The sequence below is a fragment of the Panthera pardus genome, unplaced genomic scaffold, assembly GCF_024362965.1.
Source record: "Panthera pardus isolate Hobbes unplaced genomic scaffold, ASM2436296v1 HiC_scaffold_13, whole genome shotgun sequence".
NCBI lineage: Eukaryota > Metazoa > Chordata > Mammalia > Carnivora > Felidae > Panthera > Panthera pardus.
Window position 1 is genome coordinate 203,811,524 of NW_026526688.1, and position 21,231 is coordinate 203,832,754.

Consider the following 21,231-nt stretch of genomic DNA (forward strand, 5'->3'; position numbering starts at 1 on the left):
TTGTCCAGACTGGCTCCCCCTCCCGCAGCCCGCAGCCCGCAGCCCGCAGCGGGTGCCTTGGGGCCAGGGTGGGCACAACCGGGTTCCTGGCCCAAGGGTCACCCAGGAGGGCATGGTTCTGTGTGAAATACTCTGGTGGCTCCTGGGAGTGGGGGCTGCGTGCTCCGCCGAGGGGGCCCCAGATGCTGCAGGGGCCCTCCCTACCCTGCAGCCTGCTCCCCAGAGCGCCGAGGGGGCACGTGGGCAGTAGGGCTTCCTTGAAGCTGCCTGTGCTCTACCCTAGAGTGAAGGGCCGAGGCCCCCCGTTGGGGGCCACCTGGCAGAGGGCGCCGGGAGCAGGACAGGCACAATGTTCCCTCCCCCCATCCTGCCACTCCTTCCGGCCCCGCTCCGGGGACAGATCACAGCCCTGAGCCCAGGACCTCCACCCTGTCTCAGGCGGCCTCACCCCTTCACTGGCCCCAGGCTGCATGGGGCGCTGTGTGGGATCCTTCCACGTCTGCTGGGTCTCCTCCCTGCCCAAAGGCCACCCTAACCCGTGTCCCTTCTCTCCCTGAGGGTAGCCTTGGCCATTGTCCCCTCCGCCCCATAGGTCTGGAGAGCTGAGGGCCGCCGGGGCCTCAGCCCTTGTCTTCCCCCTGCCTGGGCCCTGGGCCAATGGCTCCCATCCAGGTTCATTGTGGTGCCCCTGGCAGGCATCCAGGCATGTGTTCACTCCGTGGGGTCCTTCCCCAGGCCACGCCTGGGAGTCAGTGGCCAGGGACAGGAGCCATGTGAGCCTGTGGCCAGCAGCCGCCCCAGAACACAAGGCCTGGTCTGCGGCCCGTTTCTCGGTTCCACGGCTCAGAGGGCCACCAGGGCTCTGGAAAGGCTGATCTGGGGCGGAGGCAGGGATTGCTTATGGAGGTGGCGCTGCAGGGACACAGCAGCTGGCCCGAAGGGATGCTCCTGGCCCAAATGAGGACAGAACGAGTATGAAACAGCAGAGAGAGCGTGTGGGTTGCAAGCAAACATCCACGCCCCTGCTGGTGCAGATTATTGCCCTGGTTCTCTTCTCAGGAGAGTCTACCCCCGAAGCTCTTTAGGGAGAATCTGCTGGTGGACCCGCAGAAGCGCTGGAATCCACTCGTCCTGCTTGGCAAACCCCACAGAATGGTGCCTGGGGGTGGTGGGGGCAGTGAGCCGGGGCCCCTGGGTGCTGCGGGAGCCGGGTGGGAGGGCTGCTGGCCGGGTGCCCTGGCTCTGCCCCCTTCCCCCACGGCGTTCCTGCCCCAGGTGCCCGGCCAGGAAAATCTGAGGGCCCCACGGGAGCACCAGCATATCCGGGACATGGCTGCCCCCTTCAAAAAGTTGCCGGCAGGGAGAAGGTTAGGGGCTATCCCGGTCCAAGGAGACACAGCAGCGGTCAACTGTGCGGGAGGCGATTGGAGTGTGTTTCGTGTGGGGACGCAGCCTCTGAAGACCTTGGCAGCCGCCGCGCGGGGAAGAGGACGCAGGGTGCGCGGATGACGGATGACGTCCAGTTTAGCGGGACAGGCCGGCGGGGGGCGGGCAGCGGACCTCGTAGGAACCGGACTGCGAAGGCTGAGCCTGCAGGGGGCAGGAGTGTGGAGGCACTCGACCCAGGTGGAGCCGGCCCGGGCGCCGGAGCCGAAGGCGAGGGGCGGGGTCGGGCCTGGAGGTTCGAGAATGGGGGAGCTCGCCACCCGCCGAGGCGGGGTAGCGTGTCGGCCCTGAGGCCTGCCCGGGGGCTGGGTCGGGGCCGACCGGTTCCGGGAGACGGACAGCCCGGGTGGCAGGTGAGGGGCGGAGCCGCAGGTGCCGCCGGACAGGTGCAGCCCTACAGGGGCCGGGCCGCGCGGGAAGAGGCTGAGCCCGCAGGTGAGGTGCAGAGGCTCGGGGCAGCGTGGAGGGTAGGGCTGCCCTTGCCTGCCCGCCTGGTCCGTTCCTCTCCCGCCCGGGGTCTCCGCCGGCGTCCGGAAGACAGCCTCTCCCCCAGCGGCCAGGCCCCTCGTCCCGAGCGCGCACCCGGAGCCCAGCGGGACCGCGCGGGAGAGGCGCCCGGGACACGGGTGGTGGGAGGGGCGGGGGGCGGGAGGCGGGGGGTGGGACGCTGCCCGGCAGGCACTAGAGGGCGCTCCCGGCCCGCGCTCCGCCCGCCTCCGCGTTTCCTGCTTCCCGCCCCCCGCCCTTCCCCACCGGCTCCCTGCAGGGCTCCTCCCCCTCCCCAGGTTCCCGCCTCTTCCCCCCCCCTCCCCCCGGCCCGGGCTCCCCCCAGGGCTCCCCGGTCCCCCTTCCCATCCGGGTCCCCCCGCCCCGGGGCTCCCTGGCTCTCCCTGGGCTCCCGGCCCCGCTGCTCCCCGCAGGGCTCCCCGCCTCCCTGAGACTCCTTCCGCCCCGTCCCCGGGCTCCCCAGTCCCCTACCCAGAACCCCACTGGGCTAGGGCGCACGTGGTCCACGCCCTCATTGGCCTCCATCGCTGTTCCTGTCCCCAGCGCGCTGGACACAAAAAACATGGGATCTCTGGCAGGCTGGAGGGGTGCGGGGAGTGCTTCCCTGAGTGGGGTCATGGTATTGAGCGGCACCGGTTATCGGTTACCCGGAGGCAGGACCCTGGTAGCCTCGCCTGCTCTCCGGGGAGGCCCCACAAACCCGTCACTCGTCACTGGTGGAAGGTGAGTTGAACTCAGCCACAGGGGAGCCAGTTTCTTAGAAGCCAGAGTAAAAGCGCACACAGCCCAGTGGCTAGTTAACCAGCTGCGGCCCTTCATGGTGAGACCTGACAATGTGAGGAGCCACAGGGGAGGGAAGGGCACGCGGTTGACAAACCCCTGGGGAGCTAGGGAGGGCTGGGCAGAGCTAGGCTCCAGAGGGTTCTGTGCGAGTCTGCGCACGGGCACCTGTCCCAGAACCCTCTTCAGTCTCACCGCCCAGCGGCGGCAGCATGGTCTCCCTGAGAGTGAGTCTTCCCAGACCCCCCGCCCCCCCCCCCCAGCCCACTGCACTGCTGTGCGGGTGGGTGGCCCTTCCGTGGCCCCACTCCCTCAGACCCCGGAGCAGAGGGGGCCAGATCCTGTCACTGGGTCCTCAGTGCCCCCTGGTCAGCGAGCAGCATCTGCCCAAAATCATAGTGGGGAGGGGGGTGCAGGCCAGGGATGGGGAAGGGAACGGCCAGCAGAGTGGAGCCCACTGTCCCTGGGTCTGGTGGATCAGAGGCCAGGTGAGAGCTTTGCTTACGTGTGGCTCCATGGGGGTGGGGGTGGGGGGACCCACCTAGAAACCACCTCCCCCTCCCCGGCTGATTGGGGGGAGGAGGGGGAGGCCTCGGCCCCCAGAGCCCACGTGGACTCCAAGAGCTGGGGGCAGCCAGGGGGCTTGGCAGGCCTACAGCCCCCCAAGGAAGGGGAGGCCCGCCCCGTGATGGTCTCATCGTCCCTCCCGTGGACACTACGGTGCCTGCCCCCCCCGGCCTTGGGGACCTCGGACTGAGGCAGTGAAGGCCACCGGTGGTCCTAAGGCTCTGCCCTGCCGGGGCCGTGCCCCCGAGCAGCTGGACACACTGGACCACGCTGACCCCGGCTCTGCCCAGGGCTTGTCCTATCCCAGCCAGAGACCTGAGCTGGAAACCCGTGGAGGGCTTGTGACCCAGGCAGCCGGTGACCCCGCCCTCCTCGGGGGGCAGATGACAACCTGTCCCAGGTGGAGAGGACGACACTGCCTGGGGTTCCAGAAGGGCAGGAAACCAGAAAGCAGAGCAGGGATGTGAACCAGTTGTCTCTGTTTATTTTTTGGAAAGCGCATCTGCCAGTTTGGGCCGACACCTTTGACCCCCATGAGGCTGGGGACCTGAGAACAGAGACCACCCTGGACCGCTGCCCGGCTGGCGGGCCGATGAGCAAGACAGCCACCCAAATGCGGGCCATTAACAGTACAAAAAGTAACAAAACTGAATTCACGGCTTTCTCTCCCAAGCTTTGAAAGGTAGCAGTCTGGGCTATAAAAGTCTAAAAGCATTGCGTAAGAGGTGTTAAATCTACAGCAAATACATCTTGTAAAAACTCAATAAATTATATATATAGATATATATAAACTTGTAACATCTAATAACATCTGAACCTGCGTGCAGGGTTGCCCCCACCCCCCCCCCCCCGGAAACTGCCTCCTCACTCAGAACACATGGCAATTAGAACTTGTATGAAAATACCAGCTTGCTTTGAAGTCCAAAAAATACATCTCCTAAAGAAAAACCCTATAGAAACCTAATTCCCCTGTGAAAGAAGGCCAAAGGAAATAAAATATCCTCACTAGAATCACCTCAAACTATTAACGACCCTTAAGGGTGCAAGGGACCTGGCTGGGCTTTGGGGTGAAGCCCTTAGCGGGCCCTCTACATGAAGCAGGAACCTTCTCGGCTGTTAATAAGTTAAAACTGAGACCTCTCTGCCACGCGGCTGGCTGAACACTATGAGCACCGGGGGGAGAGGGGCACAGGGCCGGGGGTTCTGGGGGTCGATAAATAGCTTTACAAATATACAATTTTTAAAACAAAACTGCGTTGCCAGAAAAGCCTCTCGATCTCCTGCTGGTTTTCACGTTGATCTCAGCAGATCCCTCGGGAACCTCCCAGGCCGGCGGCTGCGCCTCCCTCCTGCACCCTCAGGGTCCCGTGCCTGTTAGACCAGCCCTCCTCCCTCCGTATAGATATCTCTATATATACGTATGTGTAGATCCTGTACACAGCATCTATTTATATAAATGTACACTCATTTCTGGAACGAACCTCTCGGACAGAAGTTAAAGCCTCCTGCCTTCAGGTACCCGTAATTCAGTCTCCCAAGGAGCAGGGTGGGAAGTGGGGAGGCCTGGAGGTGGGGGGAGGCTGCAGGCTAGCACTCCCCCCCAGGCCCAAGGTGCCTCTTGGGTGGGAGGTGTGCCATGGGGGGGCGGGGCGGGGCGGGGGGAGGCTTCCCTGCAGGCTCAGCTTCGGCAAGTGGAGGGGCCTTGGTCCACGCTGGATGCCAGAGCTTGGCCGCCCCCCCCCCCCAGTGCTCCCAGTGGGGCAGCGATGGGTGGGGGGAGCTTGGGGGAGGGGCCCCAGGGAGGAGCCCCTTTACATTCTACATTCGGTCCCCCTGGTGCTGCCAGCACACGTGGCCAGGAGGTCATCATACAGCAGGGCGGGCACCCCAGGGACCCTGCGCCGGGGCGCCGGGGGCCTCAAGACTCACGCGCTCACACACGCGCACACACACGAAGCTGTGTGTCCATCCGTCCATCTGGCCCAGGTCTGAGGCCCAGGCCAGGGGGCCCCTGCGGTCGACGGCGGCACGGTGAGCTGGGGTCTGCTCTCACATTGGTGGGGGCTCGGCCTGCAGGCCGGCAGCCCTTCACGTCCGAGGGCCCCCGCCGCCGCCGCCGGGAGGGGCCGGAGGCAGCAGGTCGTGGGCAAACACAGAGTCGTCCCCGGAGGAGCTGGAGCTGGGGGTGTCCTGGCCGCCCGGCGAGTACTGCTCGAAGGGCACCGACAGGTCTAGGTATTCCTGCCGGGCGGGAGGGGGGGCAGCCGTCAGGGCCACGCCCCCCACGTGCCCCCTCCACCCCCGCAAGGTGGGTGGGAGCGTGCACTCACATCGGTGGACGTGACGGTGAGGATGCGGTCCAGGTCCTCCACCAACTGCTTGAAGGTGGGCCTCTGCGAGGGCACCGCGTGCCAGCACTCCCGCATGATCGTGTACCTGGCCGGGCGCTCAGGTGAGGCTCCGGGCCTCCGCACGGTGCCCACACGGCCCGGCCCGCGCTCCCCCCCACCCCGCCCCCCCCCGCCGCGGGCACCAAGGCCACGCCCCCCGGGGCCCAACCGGGCAGTGGCCGAGGGGCCCGCGCACTCACAGGTCGTGTGTGCAGTTGGCCGGCTTGTCCATGCGGTGGCCCTCTTTCAGCAGCTTGAAGAGCTCCTCCACGGGGATGCCGGGGTACGGCGAGCCCCCCAGAGTGAAGATCTCCCAGAGCAGGACCCCGAAGGACCAGCTGGCGGGGAGCACGGCACCGTCAGCCCATCTGTCCTACCACCAGAGGTCCTGTGCCCTCTGCAGCCCGCCTGCCCCAGACGCACCCCGCTGACAAGAAGGGGAGATCGGCCACAGGAGCCACCGCTGGGGCCCCCCGCCCTGCGTCCCACGCGGCCCCCCCCCCGCCCCCGGCCCTACCACGTACACGTCACTCTGGTGGGTGTAGACTCGGTCAAACAAGGCCTCGGGTGCCATCCACTTCACGGGCAGCCGGCCCTGGGAGGGCGAGGCAGGGAAGGGGGGGCACGTCGGCCACCAGATGCCCTCCTGGTGCCTGGGGCTGCCCACTCCGCACCCCCCTCCCCCAGCCAGGCCCACTCCGCACCCCCCTCCCCCCACCTCCACCCACCCCCCCCCTCCCCCCGCCTCCCCACTCCTCACACCCTCCCCCAGCCAGGCTCACATTGGTGGTCTTTTTGTAGTAGTCAAGGTTGTGCACGTCGCGGGCCAGACCAAAGTCCGCAATCTTCATCACGTTGTCCTCGGTCACCAGCACGTTGCGGGCCGCCAGGTCCCTGTGGATGCACTGGGGGCGGGAGGGGGCAGGGCTGAGGCTCCCGCCAGGCCCTGACCCTCCCCCCCACCTCCCCTGCAGGCCCGGGTGCCCTTATCGGCCCCCGCCCCGCTCACCTTCTGCGAGGCCAGGTACTCCATGCCCCGCGCCACCTGGTAGGCACAAGACACCAGGTCCTTGCAGGTGAGTTGCTCCTCGGGCAGCTTGCACGTGTCGAAGGAGTAGTCCATGCCTGGCGGCCTCCGTGCCCGCAGGTACTCGCGCAGGTTCCCCTTGGCCGCGTACTCCACCAGCACGTACAGGGGCCCTGGGGGCCCAGGCGTCAGAGGAGGGCCCCGCCCCGCCGCCCCCACCCCTGCCCGCCTGCCCGCCCGCCGCAGCCTACCGCCTTGCGTGCAGGCCCCCAGCAGGTTGATGATGTTCTTGTGTCTGCCGATCATTTTCATCATCTCCATCTCCGACACCAGATCCGACAGGTCCTTGTCCGTGGCATCGTCTGCACGGAAGGGCAGGCGCGTCAGGCGCTGCCGTGCCGCCCCGGCCCCGCCCCTGCCCCGCACAGGCTCCCCTCACCACATCCTTCCCTCCTCCCTCACCTTTCAGCATCTTCACGGCCACAGTGACAGGCTTGGCGGCCCGGTCCTTGTCAATGCCGATGGCCTCTGCCATGACCACTTGGCCAAAGCAGCCCTCCCCGAGAGGCTTGCCCAGGGTCAGCCTGGAGGCAGAAACCGAAAGGCAGTGAGCACCCACACCAGCTCAAGGCCCTGTACCGGACAGTCTTTGAGGCCTAGCGTCGCTGCCTCCAGGAAGCCCTCCACGCTTGCCCCCGTGACTACTCATAGGATAAAGGACGTTGGCCGGCCAGCCTCTCACCCTGTGTGGGGCCATCCAGACAGCACTTTGCAAGGGGCGCCAACACCTCAGGAGCACCTGCCCCTGGCCCGGCCTCCTCTGGTCGATAGTTGCCACGCCGTCAACGGTGTGGACTCCTACCATACTCTGATCTGAGTCCGATCAGGTTTCTGAGTGGTGCCCCCTCCCCCGCCACAGGACCACACCCTGTGTGTGCCCCCACCCCCACCGGGTCAGGGCCCCAGCCCCAGGACACATCGGTACCCCCGCCCCACTGACCGGGCCCTGGACAGCTCCCACTTGGGGTCAGCGGGCAGCTCGAGCTCGGAGACGTTGGCCAGCGCAGGACCCTCCCCGGAAGACAGCCGGGCGATTCGCACCAGCGGCGTGTTGGAGTTCATGGACGAGTTGGACTCCAAGGACACCTGCTTGGGTCGGCAGGGACAGGTTGGTGCCAAGGGGCCGACCCACAGGGTCAGGGGGGAGGGTGAGACACGCCCCAGGGGTGGCGGGGCCGTGGCTTTGCCCAGGCGGGCAGGGCTGCTAAGGGGTGGGGAGGGGGCATCTGACTTCCACTCAGCCCTAAACGAAGGAAGGCCCTAGAAGTCTTACGTTGCAGGGTACCCCAGGCTCCTGGTGGAGCCCGCGCAGACCAGGGAGGGGGGCGGCTCAGCCACCGCAGAGACCTGCGTCCCCGGGAGGCCCCAGGCCTCCCGCACCACGGGGAGTAGTCCCTGAGCTCAGGAGCTCAGAGGAGCGGTCCCCGGGGGCGTCCGGGCAGCTCGGAACCCGGTAGCTACTTTCTGTTACCTGTCGCTTGAGTGGAAAGCGGGAGACCTTGTGCACGGTGGGCGAGCCCAGGCCCTTCTTCGGGGGACTGTGCAGACGGCACAGTGTCACGGCAGCCACCACCAGGATGAAGAGGAGGAAGCCCGCCCCGTAGCTGAGGACGCCCGCATACACGCTGCCAGCCGCGCCGGCCTCCAGCAGCTCCTCCTCGGCTGCAAAGATACCGTCGCTGCAGGCCGGGCCCCGCCTCCCGGGAGCCCCCGAGGGCCGGAGCCCCAGGCGCGGCGGGAGTGGGGGACAAGGGGCTTGGACCCCTGGTGGGGACGCCGAGGCCTCAATGTCCCCCTCCCTGAGGGTCCGCGGTCAGAAACGCCGGGTCAGGAGGGGCGCACCCAGGAGAGCGAGAGCCCAGCGGAGCTGGCAGCGTTGACGCCCGCCACCCGGGGTGACACCGGAGCCGCCACACGGGCTGCTGGGGACCGAGCTGGGGGGTGGGGGGGGGGGGGCTCGAGGGAGGCCCCTCGGAGGCAAGACAGCACGTGCAATTTATCCCCACACCAGCCCGGGCCAGGAGCTCTGCAGAACGAGGTGGCCACGAACCACGGCGTCCCCCGCCCGCCCTCGGCAGCTCCGGTGTGACCCAAGCCAGCGACCCCGAGAGAACAGGGACAGAGCAAGCAGCAGCAGGAGCCAGTACCTGGCAGCACCACCAGCCACGCAGAGTGATGGGAAAACCCGATAGAATTGCCCGCCAGACACGTGTACTCCCCCGCGTCCTCAAAGGTGACATTGCGCAAGGACAGAACCTCTAGCTCCTTGTCGGTGCTGTTAGCGCCCGCCGTCTACAAAGAGAGAACAGAGCGCGATAGGCGAGCGCCAGCACCTGCCACGGGCACCACAGCCACAGTCCACACGGCGACGGTCCAGCCAGGCTGCAAGGAAAACGCCGCCGCCACCGCCACCACCACCACCGCGGCCGCGGCGCCACGGGTCCTCCGCCTCGTGCGTCCACACAGAGCCCGAAGCCAGTCCCTCCACCGGCGAGTCCTCTGTCCCAGGCGAGCGCCAGGCGTGCGGCCGGCAGCGCTGCACAGACGCGGCATGCGGGGTGAGCGCGCGTACGGGGCGGGGGCGGGCGGGGGGGGGCGCCGGCGGACGGACACGCGCACGCACACGCCAACGGGGGGCGAGCGGGCAGCGGAGCCAGGGGCAAGCGAGGGTGAGACAGACGGACAGACGCACGCACACGCGCACAACGCACGCACACGCGGGGGAGGGTGGGGCGGAGGCTCACAGAGGGCAGCGGCCCCTGCCGGGGCTGGAGGCCTTCTGGGGGTGCGTGTAGGGCACAGGCAGGGGCAGCACAGGCCGCGGGGGCTCGAAGCGGGCGGTCACAGTGGAGGCCAGAGGCACCGGCACTGCAGAGGTGGCTCCGGCCGGAGCGCCATGCGAGCCGCAGGGCAGGGAGCGAGCAGGACGGGGGCGCACGGCCAGGGCGTCGGGAGCTGGAGCTCGGCGTGCCAGACAGCGTGGGACAGAGTCGTTACCTGCTTGGGGCCCGTGGACACGCAGCCAAAAGGCCTTCTCAGCCACGCCTATGAAATTGGAGGCTCGACAGAGGTACTCGCCCCCGTCACGCTCGGACACATTGGCCAGGCGGAGGCGCGCGTCGGCCTCCACACTCTCACTGATCCAGGACTGCGGGGACAAGAGACCCGGCTCAGGCGCGCCCTTGGCAGCCTGGCCGGGCACAGAGTGGCCGTGCGGGAGCAGGCCCCTGGCGCAGACCCCGCCACGAGGGTGGCCCTCAAGGAACGGAGCGGGGGCTCGGCGAGGGCAGCCAGCAAGGCTGCCTGCGGGAGGCGGTGGCGGGCTGTGGTTTCACAGGAGGCCCCTTCCCCGCGTCCACCCACCAGGGCCCCCGAGTGCGGCCCCGCAGGCACCCCTCGGAGAGGCCCTCCTGGGCTGGCACTCAGCCTGCCTATCCCTGGGCTCCGGGCTGGGCCTGCCGTGACGATGCCCGGCTCACGGTGAGCGTGTTCCCACGAGTGCAGAGAGATCACCCACCGGGGCCACGGCAGCCTCCCCAGGCAGATCTGGACCCCTGCTCTCAGCCCAGGCGCCTGGCCCCCCACGCCCCCACCGGCGGCCGACGTCTCTCTTCGGGCTGAGTGTCGCAAGCACCCCAGCTCCGGCGGCCCCCCCGCCCTGGGGCCGTGGGAACCAAGCTGAGGCTGCCCCAGGCGAGGGCCGAGGGAGCCAGGCAGGCAGCGAGCCGCGCTGCACAAGCACTGACACAGCCCGCTCGGGGTGACACAGCCTGATCCCTGATCGGGGCGGCTGGAGGAGCCGCGGCCTGCGCCTGGGGCCCAGAGCTCGCCAGGAGGCCTAGGCTGCCACCTGCCTGCCCCCGGGCCCCTGAGCTTGAGCCCGGCCCAGGGCACTGCCTGCAGGCCCACCCTCAAAGCAGAGGGGGAAACTGAGGACTCACTGTGGGGCCGTGTGCTGCGCGCCCGACATGCTGGGACCCAGCCCAGACTCCCCAGCCAGGCCCCGGCCCCCAGCCACCCACCCCCGGCCCCCGGCCCCCGGCCCGCCAGTGCCGGGCCGAGCCCTCCGCCGCTCCTTCCCCGACGGTCCGATGCCTGGGCCCCACCCGCCGACCCCGTAACCCAGTCCCCGGCCGCGGGGGGCCAGCAGGGCCAGGCCCAAGGGCCCGGGCTCGGCCGGTGGCAGTACCCACCTTGAGCACGGTGACGTAGGGGGTGCCGTCGGGCCCCACTTTGCTGCCGTTCACTTCCACGTGCTTCAGCCACTGGATGTGGGGCTGGGCGTCGCTGTATACCTTGCAGTGGAACTCAACGTCGCTGCCCAGCACCGCCGTCTGGTTGGCCGGCAGCCCCGCCTGCAGGATGGGCCGGTGCGGAGAGCGCTCTGCGGGGAGGGCACACGGGGCTCAGGGGCCGCTCCGGCCGAGCCGTCGGGCCACCCCGCCCCGCCCGCGCCGGGCCTCACCCAGGACGTCCAGGGTGTAGGTCTGTCGGATGCTGCCGAACTTGTTCTCGACAACGCACGTGTAGTTGCCGCGGTCCGACGGGACCACGCTCTCCATGACCAGGCTCCACTGCTGGTGTCGCAGCTGCGGGCGGGCACGCGGGTGAGCAGGCGGCAGCCCGAGACCCCCACCGGCCGGCGCCACCCGCCGCCAGGCCCACCTTGATGCCCCCGATGCGGTGCTCCCCCCGGAACTCCTTGCCGTTCTTCAGCCAGGAGATGGACGGAGTGGGGTTGCCGGCGGCCGGGCAGCGGAAGCGGACGGTGTTGGCGGCCGGCACAGCCAGCAGCTTCTTGTCCATCCGCTCGGGCCGCGTCCAGTAAGGGGCCCCGGCTGGCAGAGGGGCACGCGAAGGCCATAAGCAGGCTGCGAGCAGGGCACGCCTGACCACCCCCCCACTTCGGAAGCTGTCCCACCACCCACCCCTCCAGCCTCAGTTTCCTCCCTTGCACAGAGAGTGTCGGATTTTGGGGCCCCCCGCCTTGGCGGGACAAGGCTCCCGCCGACCCCAACACCGCCTCCCAGCATCCTCGAAGCCAAGCCACACATCCCCTCCTCTCCCTGTCCACTGCCCCCAAGCACCCACACCAGCCAGGAGGGCCCAAGGGTCCAGGATAATACATCCTCACCCGGGAGCCTTCAAGACACAAGGGTATCTCCCAGGAGAGCACCCAGACACCCAGGGAGGCACCCATAGGGCAGGCCCGCTGAGGAGAGACCGGGCCAGCCGAGGAACTGGGTCAGCCCAGGTCACAGAGCCCAGCCAGATGGACCAGGGGCCGGGCTGCGGAAGCAATTTACTGGGACGTGAGGCCCAGCCACCTGGAGAGCCCAGAGTCTTGAAGGTGGCCAGACTCTGAGACCGAGTCACCCTCTCTAGCACTCCAGGGTCTGGTGGGCAGTGGGAGGGGCCATGGTGACGAGGCAGTGACGTGGCACGTGGGAGGCCCTGCCCCCTTCCTGGTTCTGAGGGTTGTCCCCGCCCCCACCCTAAGTGGTTTCCATCCTTCTTTGGAGCTGAGGTGGGGACCGCATTCCTGCCACGGGAAGTAGGCAGGCAACCCCCGGACAGGGAAGGGACACAGCGCACCCCTCGCCCCCAACCCCTGCCACCTCCAACACAGCCACCTTGCAGAGGAGGGTGCTGAGGCCCAGGCTGGGGGCACTCCCGGGGCAGAGACTCTGGGGTGACCCAGGGAGCCCTGCAGGCCCAGACGATGGTGGCTGAGCACGGCTAGAGACATTGCCCTTGGAGAGCAGCCCTGCCCATGACCCCCAGAGCCCCTGAGCCCACGGGGCTTGGGAGGGGGGTGGTCAGAGGGACCAGGAGCACTGGGCCTGGAGTTTTGCTCTGAACTTCCTGGCAGCCAAAGGAAAAAGGGAAAAGAGAAGAAACCCAGCAGCCCCTCAGCTTTCCTGCTTATCTCAGAGCCCAAGGCAGAGCTGCTGCATGAGTATCCCGGCACCTGACTCCTCTCCTGCGTCCCCACCCAGCTCTGTGTCCCTGGCCGGCCCCTCCTCACCTCTTTGCCCGCTAGACCCCACAGGGCCCCCCAACCGTGTCCCATGTCCCACATCTCTCGGCCTGGCTAACCGGGCTCCTCGGAAACAGCCCGCTGCCCCTCCCTGCCCCCCACCCCCCACGACAGGCAAGGTGGCCCCGCCACCGTCCCAGGCTGGAACACCCCGGTGGCTGCCGCCCCTCCTGCTCTCCCGCACCCGTGGCCTGTCACCAGCAAGTGCTACGGTATCCCCTGTACCATCAACACCCGCCCAAACCTGGTGTCCCTGGCGCCCACGGCCACCCTCCTCCCCCACCTCCTGGGCCCCCGACCCCTTAGCCCACTGGCCCCGAGGCAGCCCCCTGAGTCCCCTGCCCTGCCGTACTCACACTCGGCACAGGCTACCTCACCCGAGGCCACAGCAGCCTCCTTGCCGCTCCTCAAGCCCCGTGCAGCACGGTCCCCCCTCCCCCAAGCTGGGGCGCACAGGCCCAGGGCTCACTCGAGGCCACCTCACCCCGAGGAAGACCCCGCACTCGGTGGGACCCTGGGGAGGTGGCCCCCAGGCCTCGGTCTCCCACCTGCCTGTGAGCAGGAGGCCCCATTCCCAGGGAGCACGGAGCTTGGCAGTTAGGAAGGCGGGTCCCCAGCCCTGACTCGCCCTGCGCGCCTGGACCCCGGGCTCACCTGTGTCCTCAGCCTCATCCTCTCCGTCTTCGTCATCCCCGGAGGACGGGGCATCTGAAACACAGGCAACAGAGCGTGTGGCCGTGGGACAGGTGCTCCTCGCCGTGTCTCCCGTGCGGCACCCTCCTCTCTACCAGGGACCACCGAGACCCCCAACGTGGGGAGCTGCAGAGCACCGCCCCGAGACCCCCAGGGCACTCAGGGAGCTCGGAGGATCCCGGCGGGCACGTACCTGTCACGCGCACGCTGAAGTCGCATAGCACGCGCTGGGTAAGCCGCTGCCGGCAGCTGTAGGCCCCCGCGTCCTCGTGGGAGGCGTTCAGCACCTGCAGCCGCTGAGGCCCCACCAGGATGCGGTCTGAGGGCGCCAGCCCCACACCGTCCTTGACCCAAACGCTGGGCCCCGTGGGGCCACCTGCAGGCAAGTGGCAGCTCAGCTCCACGGTGTCCCCGCTGCCAAAGACCAGCTGCTCCTGCGGGCCGGGCTCAGGTCCCGGGGCCTCTGTAGGTGATATGGATGTGACCCTAAGGCGGGAGCCCCCAGAGCGGGAGCACCGGGTGCCCGGCACCCCGGGAGGCACCACGGCGTGCCCACTGTATCGACACGCGGTGGAGGCCGCAGGGAGGGGGCTTGGCGAGGGCCCACGTGGCCCTACACGAGGGAGGGACCAGTGTCCAGAACCTGTGGTCCTGCAGAGTGCCCCGTGAAGGGCAGGGGGCGGAGGGGGACAATATTTTCCGGCCGGTCGCCGGAGCGCTGACAGATCACAAGCATATGAACGGACGCGTGCGGCCCAGCGCACACCCATCAGAACACGCGTAAGGGCGCTGAAAATCCAAATTTCGGTGTAAGTAAGTCTTCTTTGTTTTTCTTTTTTTTAAGTTTATTTACTTATTTTGAGAGAGAGAGAAAGACCATCCTAAGCAGGCTCTGCCCTGCCACCACGAAGCCACACGAGGGGCTCGAGCTCACGACTGTGATATCACGACTTGAGCTGAAGCGAACAGACGCTTAAGCTACTGAGCCGGCCAGGCGCCCCCTCCTTGGACTTGCTCACAACCGTTTAGAAACGCAAACTCCATCCCGAGCTCACAGGCAGTGCCTCACACGCCTCCGGCTGAAGCAGAGGCTGGAGGCAGGGACGCTGGGCTGGGGACAGGGGCGATTTGCCCCAGGAGGATGGGACCCACTCGACGCCCACCCCCCCCCCCCCCACCCCCCAGCTCTCATCCTGGCTTCGAAAGCAGTTCCGGACCGGAGAGCAGACGCTCGGCCTCACGAGAATGGAGCCGGCACTGGCCATGGGCTGGTTACCAAGAGCCGGCGCACCCCGCGGGGCGGGTCAGGGCGGGGGCTCTCTGGGACGCAGGACAACTGCACCGTGACTAGAGAGAAGGGTCTGGCACGCGAGCGACACCTCAGTGGTACACCAAACACACAGTGAGAAGCAGGTCGTAAATAGGATACTATGTCTGGACGACGGTGTCTCACAGGCCCGTGGGAGGAGGGGACCTGGGACTCCCATTTCACAGCCGAGGACACGAGCTGCGGGAGGTGGGACTTGTCCAGTCTGAGCCAGCGAGCAGCCCAGAGCAGGCCGAGGTGCCCTGGCCCACCTCACCGTGTACACGCCACGTTGGGGTAGAGGAAGGAGCCTTGCCAAGGGCGGGTGTCCACCGGAGAGCCCCGGGGTCCCGCACCGCTGCCCCGCGGCTGCCTAGCTCTCAAGGGGCCGAGGCCTGAGATCCAGGGACACATCACTGGCGGGGCTATCACCCCCAGGCCTCCCTGCCAGGGCCAGACAATGCCCGGCGGGCAGCCTGGGCTTGGGGCCCGGGACAGGGGTGGGTGGTCCCAGCGCCCAGGCCTCCTTCCCCAGACCCAGCTGGGTCAGTTACATCATCACTTGTCATTCTGCCGACGCGTGGCCTAGATTCGAGGGCCCAGCTGCCCGCTGTTAGCCACACCGGCCCCTGGCTCCCTGGACAGTCCCGATTCTGCCTACCCACTTCAGGTGCCTCACCAGCCCCGTGCCCACCGGGAGGGTCTCTCAAGTACCTCTGAGCCTGCGTCCCTGAGGGCCCCACTGTCGGAGGACTCCTGACCCGACCTCCAGCCCCTCGGTCCCGGCCACTGTGTCCTGTGGGGACCACCCAGTGCCGGGAGCCGACTGAGGCCCCCCAGAAGGCGGAGAACAGGCTGGTCATGGCAGCCTCAGCCCCAGGCCCCGGCCCAAGGGCAACAGTTGTTGGTTCCGGTTTGGTCTGGGCAGCATCAGCAGGTCAAGCCATCCACACAGTATATTCACTTCAAGCCGGTCCAGTGTGGGATTGACGGACACAGCAGCCCCGGGGCCAGCCATGCCCGGCAGCCGTCCGCTGGTGGGCGGAGGGAGGTGGGGGACGGGACACCCCTGGACCAGGGCAGAGACTGGCAGAAATCTCTGCCTCCGGTAGATCTGATCCACCAGGCCCGCCCTGAGCCACGGGAGACCCTGGGGGTGACCCGCCAGAGGCGTGAGCGGGTGGTGTCAGGTAGGGGGACAGAGAGCAGGCAGGACTCCAGGCGACAGGCATGAGCGGATGCTGAAACGGTCACGGTCTGGCTCCACTCGGGCAGTGGCTGGGGCATGTGCCGCTCGGCCCCAGGAAGGGGTCTTTCCCGATCAACAAAAGGGGGCTCTGGGGCCCACACACGCTAGAGGACGGAAGTCCTATGCGCCACGGCAGGTGCCCACGTGCCACTGAGGGGGGTGAGCACAGGCGGAAGGTCTGACCCTGTGGGTCCCACGGCGCCTGCTCCTGGCTGCCACCCCCGCCCCGGTGTGGGCCACACGCCAAGTGCAGCCCACAGGCACAGCCCAAGGACTACTGCGTCCTGGGAGGGCCCAGCTGGGCTTGCGGGGATGTCCCCGATCAGTGTCCTCCTGACTGTTACTAACTGGCCTCATACCCCAATTTCCCCCACTGTGGCACAGGGCAAAAATCCCACCCGCGGGCCAGGGAGGCCACCACAAGCGGTTTAAAGTGCTGGAGGGGCACCTGGGTGGCTCAGTGGGTGGAGCTTCCGACTTCAGCTCAGGTCACGATCTCGCGGTTTGTGGGTTCGAGCCCCGCGTCGGGCTCTGTGCTGACGGCTCGGAGCCCGGAGCCTGCTTCGGATTCTGTGTCTCCCTCCCTCTCTGCCCCTCCCCTGCTTGTGCTCTCTCTCTCTCAAAAATAAATAAAGGTTACAAAAAATTTATTTAATAAGTAAATAAAGTGCTGGAGCGTGTGACAGCCAGGCTGAGAGATGCCACCAGGCCGTGGTCAGGGTCAAGCCTCCCCCAGTGTGTGGGGGGGAAGGGGGGAGGCACAGGGATCCTCAGAAGGGCCTTCGGGGTGACCCCAGAGAACACCCAGCAAATTCAGACCTGATTCAAAGGAACCACTGGAGCTGGCAGCTCCCGAGGGATTTGGGTTTTGGGGCGGAATGAGGAACAAAGGGTTCCGGTTCAGGGTGCGTGGTGAAGCTTTCCACTCTTTCCAGGGGGTGGGACCGGCTGCCAGGGACGTGCTTTAAAACAGCCCAAGGGGGGCGCTGGGCAAGCTCAGTTTGTTAGGTGTCCAACCCAATTTCAGCTCAGGTCATGATCCCATGACACTGCGATCGAGCCCCGTGTCGGGCTGGGCTGCACGATGACAGTGCAGAGACTGCTTGGGATTGTCTCCCTCTGTCTCTGCCCCTCCCTCACTCGCTCTGTTTCTCAAATAAATAAACATTTAAAAAAAGTCCAAGAGGGACGCCTGGGTGGCTCAGTCGGTTAAGCATCCGACTTCAGCTCAGGTCACGATCTCGCGGTCCGCGAGTTCGAGCCCCGCATCGGGCTCTGGGCTGATGGCCCAGAGCCTGGAGCCTGCTTCCGATTCTGTGTCTCCTTCTCTCTCTGCCCCTCCCCCGTTCATGCTCTGTCTCTCTCTGTCTCAAAAAAAATAAACGTTTAAAAAAAATTTTTTAAAAATAAATAAATAAAGTCCAAGAAAGGAGGGGTGTCTCAAAGGGACCTCAAGTCAAGGGAGAGGATCTGATCTTCCAACCTCCCCACCTGGAAACTTTCTGAAAAGTTTCAGAACCAAGGAAAAAAAGGGGGATTTGGAAACCCAGCAAGCTAATGTGGGCTTACAGGATTATCCAGCCTAACCTTCCCAGAACCCTGTGAGTATCGTCCTCACACACACAGGTGAGGACCCCCAGCAGGATCTAGAGTCGGGAGCTCCCCTCCCATCCAGAAGAGACTCCGGGAATTGCTTACTCACTGGTAAATCGCTCAGGCCTGCCTGGCTGCCCCCCCCCCCCCCAGCCTGTCCCTGCCAGGGCTCCAGCTCCCCTATAGTTTCAGTTGTGAACCAGGGCACAGCCAGGCCCCCGATCAGTCCCAAGGAAGACCTGAGGCCCTGCAGGGGTGCTTCTCAGCTCAGTGCAGGGGCTGAGGCCAGAAGTCCAGCCTCGGCTCAACCAGGTTAATGAACCACCCAGGGCTCAAAGTCCAGCCCTGATGAAGCGGTGGGGGAGGCTGCAGCCAGTGCTTTTGTGGGAAATGCCCTGTGCCCCCCAAGAGACTCCTCCTGGTTGGGTGGGCTCAGACTGCAGGGCACGTGGCACACGCCCCTCCCCCCCCCCCCCCCCCCCATCAACCTCCCTGAGCAAGCCCCTCACACAGAACACTGGCCCCATGTGGACATGAAGGCTGCCCAGGTCAGTCCAGGGGCGAACGCCTTCCCCACCTTGACCCCAGCGGACTGTGGCGTTTTAATTTATGTTTCCTGGCGAAAGCGTCAGCTGGAACCTCTAAGTTTCAGGAGGTCTTCGTGTTTTTGCGGTCTGGTTCATCTACTTAAAGAAATGGTTTAAGTATACTGACCCATGTGTTCAGTACCTGTCTTCCCGGCTCTACTTCGAGGATACGGGGGCGGGGGGGTGGTTCACCTATGCTCTGGTGGAGGAAAAAGTCCCTGTACCTCCCACCCGCCACCCCTGGGGTCCCTCCTGCTACTGTGCCCCAGGCCTGCATCCAGTGGGGGTACCACAGGCTTTGTGCCCCAGGACCGGCCTCCCGCGGACTGCCAGTTGGGGGGGGGGGGGGGTGGAGGGCCCCGCACGCCGCAGGGGGTCCAGGCGAGGGCCCGGAGCCCCGCCCGCCGCCCCCTCCTTCGCCCCCTCCTCGGGGTTAGTTGACATTCCTCGGCCGTAGGGAGTAATATCTTTATCTGAATGCGAATGCTAATTCGGGGCTCCCCCCGCGACCGCCTATTCGGCGCCCCTGGAAGCTGGGGCCGCCTAAGCAGGCGCTAAAAGCGCGCGCTGACCTCGCGACGGCCTCTGTCACGCCGCTGAATGACACACGCATTCAAGCGCCAGGCCCACTTCATTCATAAAAAAATGACATTGTTCCGGGAGGCTGCAGCCGCCGCCGGAGCAGGGGGCGCGGGGGCGCAGGGAGGGGCGGGCCGCCATCTGCCTCCGTCCCGCCCGCGGCCGCCGCCTCCCTGGCACGGCGCGCCCGCCGCCGCTCAGCTCACACCTCCCCGCGAGGCCGCCGCGGCCGCCATCAATGCGCGGTCTGTGGCCGCGCCGGGTACAAAGGAGCGGCTGTTCGGGTCTCGCCCGGGTGGGGCGTGAGCTCACCGGGAGAGGGCCTCCCTCCGCGCGGCCGCCGGGACGCAGCGGGGCTGCGCGCGCCCCGGGGCCCGCGGCCGCCGCCCCCGCACGCCGCCCCCTCGCGGGCGCCCCGGGAGCCCGGAGCCGGGAGGCGCGCGTGCGGGGCTGCGGCTCCCGGGGCGCCCGGCGGGGGGCCGCGCGCGCCGCACCTCGAGGGCCTTGGCGCGTGTGCGGGGCGGGGCCTGGCGGGCCGACGCGCCCCCGCCCCTCCGCGCCGCTCGCCGACCCCCGACGTGCACCGGCCCTGGGCAGTCCGCCGGCGTCCGCGGCTCCCCGTCCCTCGGACAGCGGCCAGGCGTTCGGCGCGCGCCCTGGGACGGGGAGGTTGGCAGACGCTGTCACCCACCCGGCAGGGTAGCAGGGCCGGGAGCGGAGGCACCAGACGCCGCGGCCTCGTCACGCGGCCCACGGGGGGCGGGCAGGGCCCCGGTGGCAGGCTGACGCTCTCACACCCTCCCTCCGAAATGCGGTCTCTCGCTCGGGCCGAAGCCGGCCACGAACCCGGACGGAGGCGGGCAGGGGCTGCGGCGCCGACAATAGGAACTTGCCGTCAGTGAGAACCCGCAGAACAACAATGGGAATCACCGCGGAAACGTAGCCCCCGCGCCCTCCGGGTGATGCCCGGGATCACGCTGCGCCCCATTAGGAAACCGCGGGGGGCGGTGGCCGCGGACTCCACGGTCGCGTTCAGCTGCCCGCCGCGGCCTCGCACTTGGGTGGGAGCCCTGAGCCTCCAGGGGCCCCACAAACTGCCGCGCCAGCTCTGGCCCGGATCTCCGGGGAGCGAGGGCGGCAGGAACCCGGACACGGACTCCGCAGTGCCAGCCCAGGGCGCACCCTCGGGCCCACTCAGACCCGGCGCCCCAGACCCACCCAGGAGCCCTTTCCTGGGCCCCGACGCCCCTCGCCGGTACCCGTCGGGTCCTTCCGTACCTGCCGCTCTCCGCACGACGCGCTGCTCCATGCCGGGGGGCCCCGAGGCGGCGCCGGTCACGACCGCCACGGCCACGCAGAACGCGAGGGCGCGAGCCAGGGCGCCCATAGTGGGGGCGGGGGCTACGACGTCCTCAGGCGGCGCGCGCGGGCATGCTGCCCCCCATGGCCCCGCTCTGGCACCGGCGGGAGGAGGGCGCCGCTAGGCAGTCTGCGGGAGGAGGCGGGCAGCTCGTCACCCCGGAGGATCCGGGGCGCGCAGGGGCGGAAGCGGCGGTGGCTGGGCTCCTGCGCCCCGGCTCCTCCGACCCCCGGCCGCCCCGCCCGCCGCCGCTGCCGCCGCCCAGGGCTCCCGGGCCGCCTGGCGCCGGCCGCCTCCTCCCCGCCGCGGTCCCTCCCTTCCTCCCCCTTCCCTCCCTGACTTCTGCAGAGCCCTCCCAGGGCGGCGGCGGCGGCGGCGGCAAACTTTCCAGAGCGGGAAGCCTGCGCCCCGGCCGGGCCCCGCCGCGGAGACCGCTCGGGACGTGAGCCCGCCGCGCGCTCCGGCCTCGCCGCGCGCCCGCCTCGACCCCTCCGCGCCCGCGCACCGACCTGGCGGCCGCTGGCGCCCACTCGCTGCCCGCGGCGCTTGCTCCGGCTCCTTGTCCGCCGGCCGGACGCCTGCGCCCCGTGCCTCCAGCGTCGGCTCGCCGGTGCGTCCGTGCGCCCGGCGGAGCAGGATCGCGCGGCGCCAGCTGTCCGCACCGCCGCCGCCGCCACCGCGCACTGAGCCCGGGCCGCCAGGCGCGCGGCAGCCAGCGGGGGCTGGCCCGCGGCCGCCACGCCCCCAGCCCCGCCCCGCCCCGGCCACGCCCGCCCGGACTCGCCGGGCGCGGGACACGCCCCTCCCCTGAGACGGCCCGGAGGCGGGGCCGCGGCTCGCCCGGCCCCCGCCCGCGGAGGGGATTAGAGGGGGCGGGGCCGGGCGGGGGCGCCGGGCGGTCTCGGAGGGCGTGGGAGCCGGGGCCGGACGCGCGAGGCCCCCTGTCGCACTACTGGGCCCCGCGAGCGCGCAGAGGGGCCGAGCGCGGACCCTTAGTTGCGCAGCGCGCAGTCCCGGTGGCCACCCTGCTGCCTGCCCATCGGGGCC

At 68.1% G+C, this 21,231-nt stretch overlaps 1 protein-coding gene and 1 long non-coding RNA gene across 5 annotated transcripts; one reads left to right on the forward strand and one right to left on the reverse strand.

Moving 5' to 3' along the window:
• Positions 1-2,322: 2,322 nt before the first annotated feature.
• On the forward strand, positions 2,323-4,119 carry LOC109269780 (uncharacterized). The gene is made up of 2 exons (XR_002081263.2): positions 2,323-2,676; positions 3,798-4,119. It is a non-coding gene; the product is annotated as an uncharacterized LOC109269780 (long non-coding RNA).
• On the reverse strand, positions 3,763-20,808 carry FGFR3 (fibroblast growth factor receptor 3). Of its 4 annotated transcripts, none has more exons than XM_053901782.1 (18): positions 20,694-20,808; positions 20,103-20,313; positions 13,704-13,973; positions 13,472-13,525; positions 11,443-11,615; positions 11,243-11,366; positions 10,971-11,161; positions 8,925-9,069; positions 8,249-8,439; positions 7,718-7,863; positions 7,180-7,301; positions 6,969-7,079; positions 6,700-6,890; positions 6,473-6,595; positions 6,215-6,285; positions 5,891-6,028; positions 5,631-5,736; positions 3,763-5,541 (listed from the first exon to the last, which is right to left on the reverse strand). In XM_053901782.1, the coding sequence occupies exons 2-18, from the start codon at positions 20,209-20,211 to the stop codon at positions 5,389-5,391; spliced, it is 2,418 nt and encodes an 805-aa protein (XP_053757757.1). In that variant the 5' UTR covers positions 20,212-20,313; positions 20,694-20,808; the 3' UTR covers positions 3,763-5,388. The 4 variants fall into 4 exon arrangements, with proteins under 4 accessions (XP_053757757.1, XP_053757756.1, XP_053757755.1 ...); XM_053901781.1 differs by having other exon boundaries at positions 7,718-7,866; XM_053901780.1 differs by lacking the exon at positions 8,925-9,069 and adding an exon at positions 9,775-9,925.
• Positions 20,809-21,231: the final 423 nt, after the last annotated feature.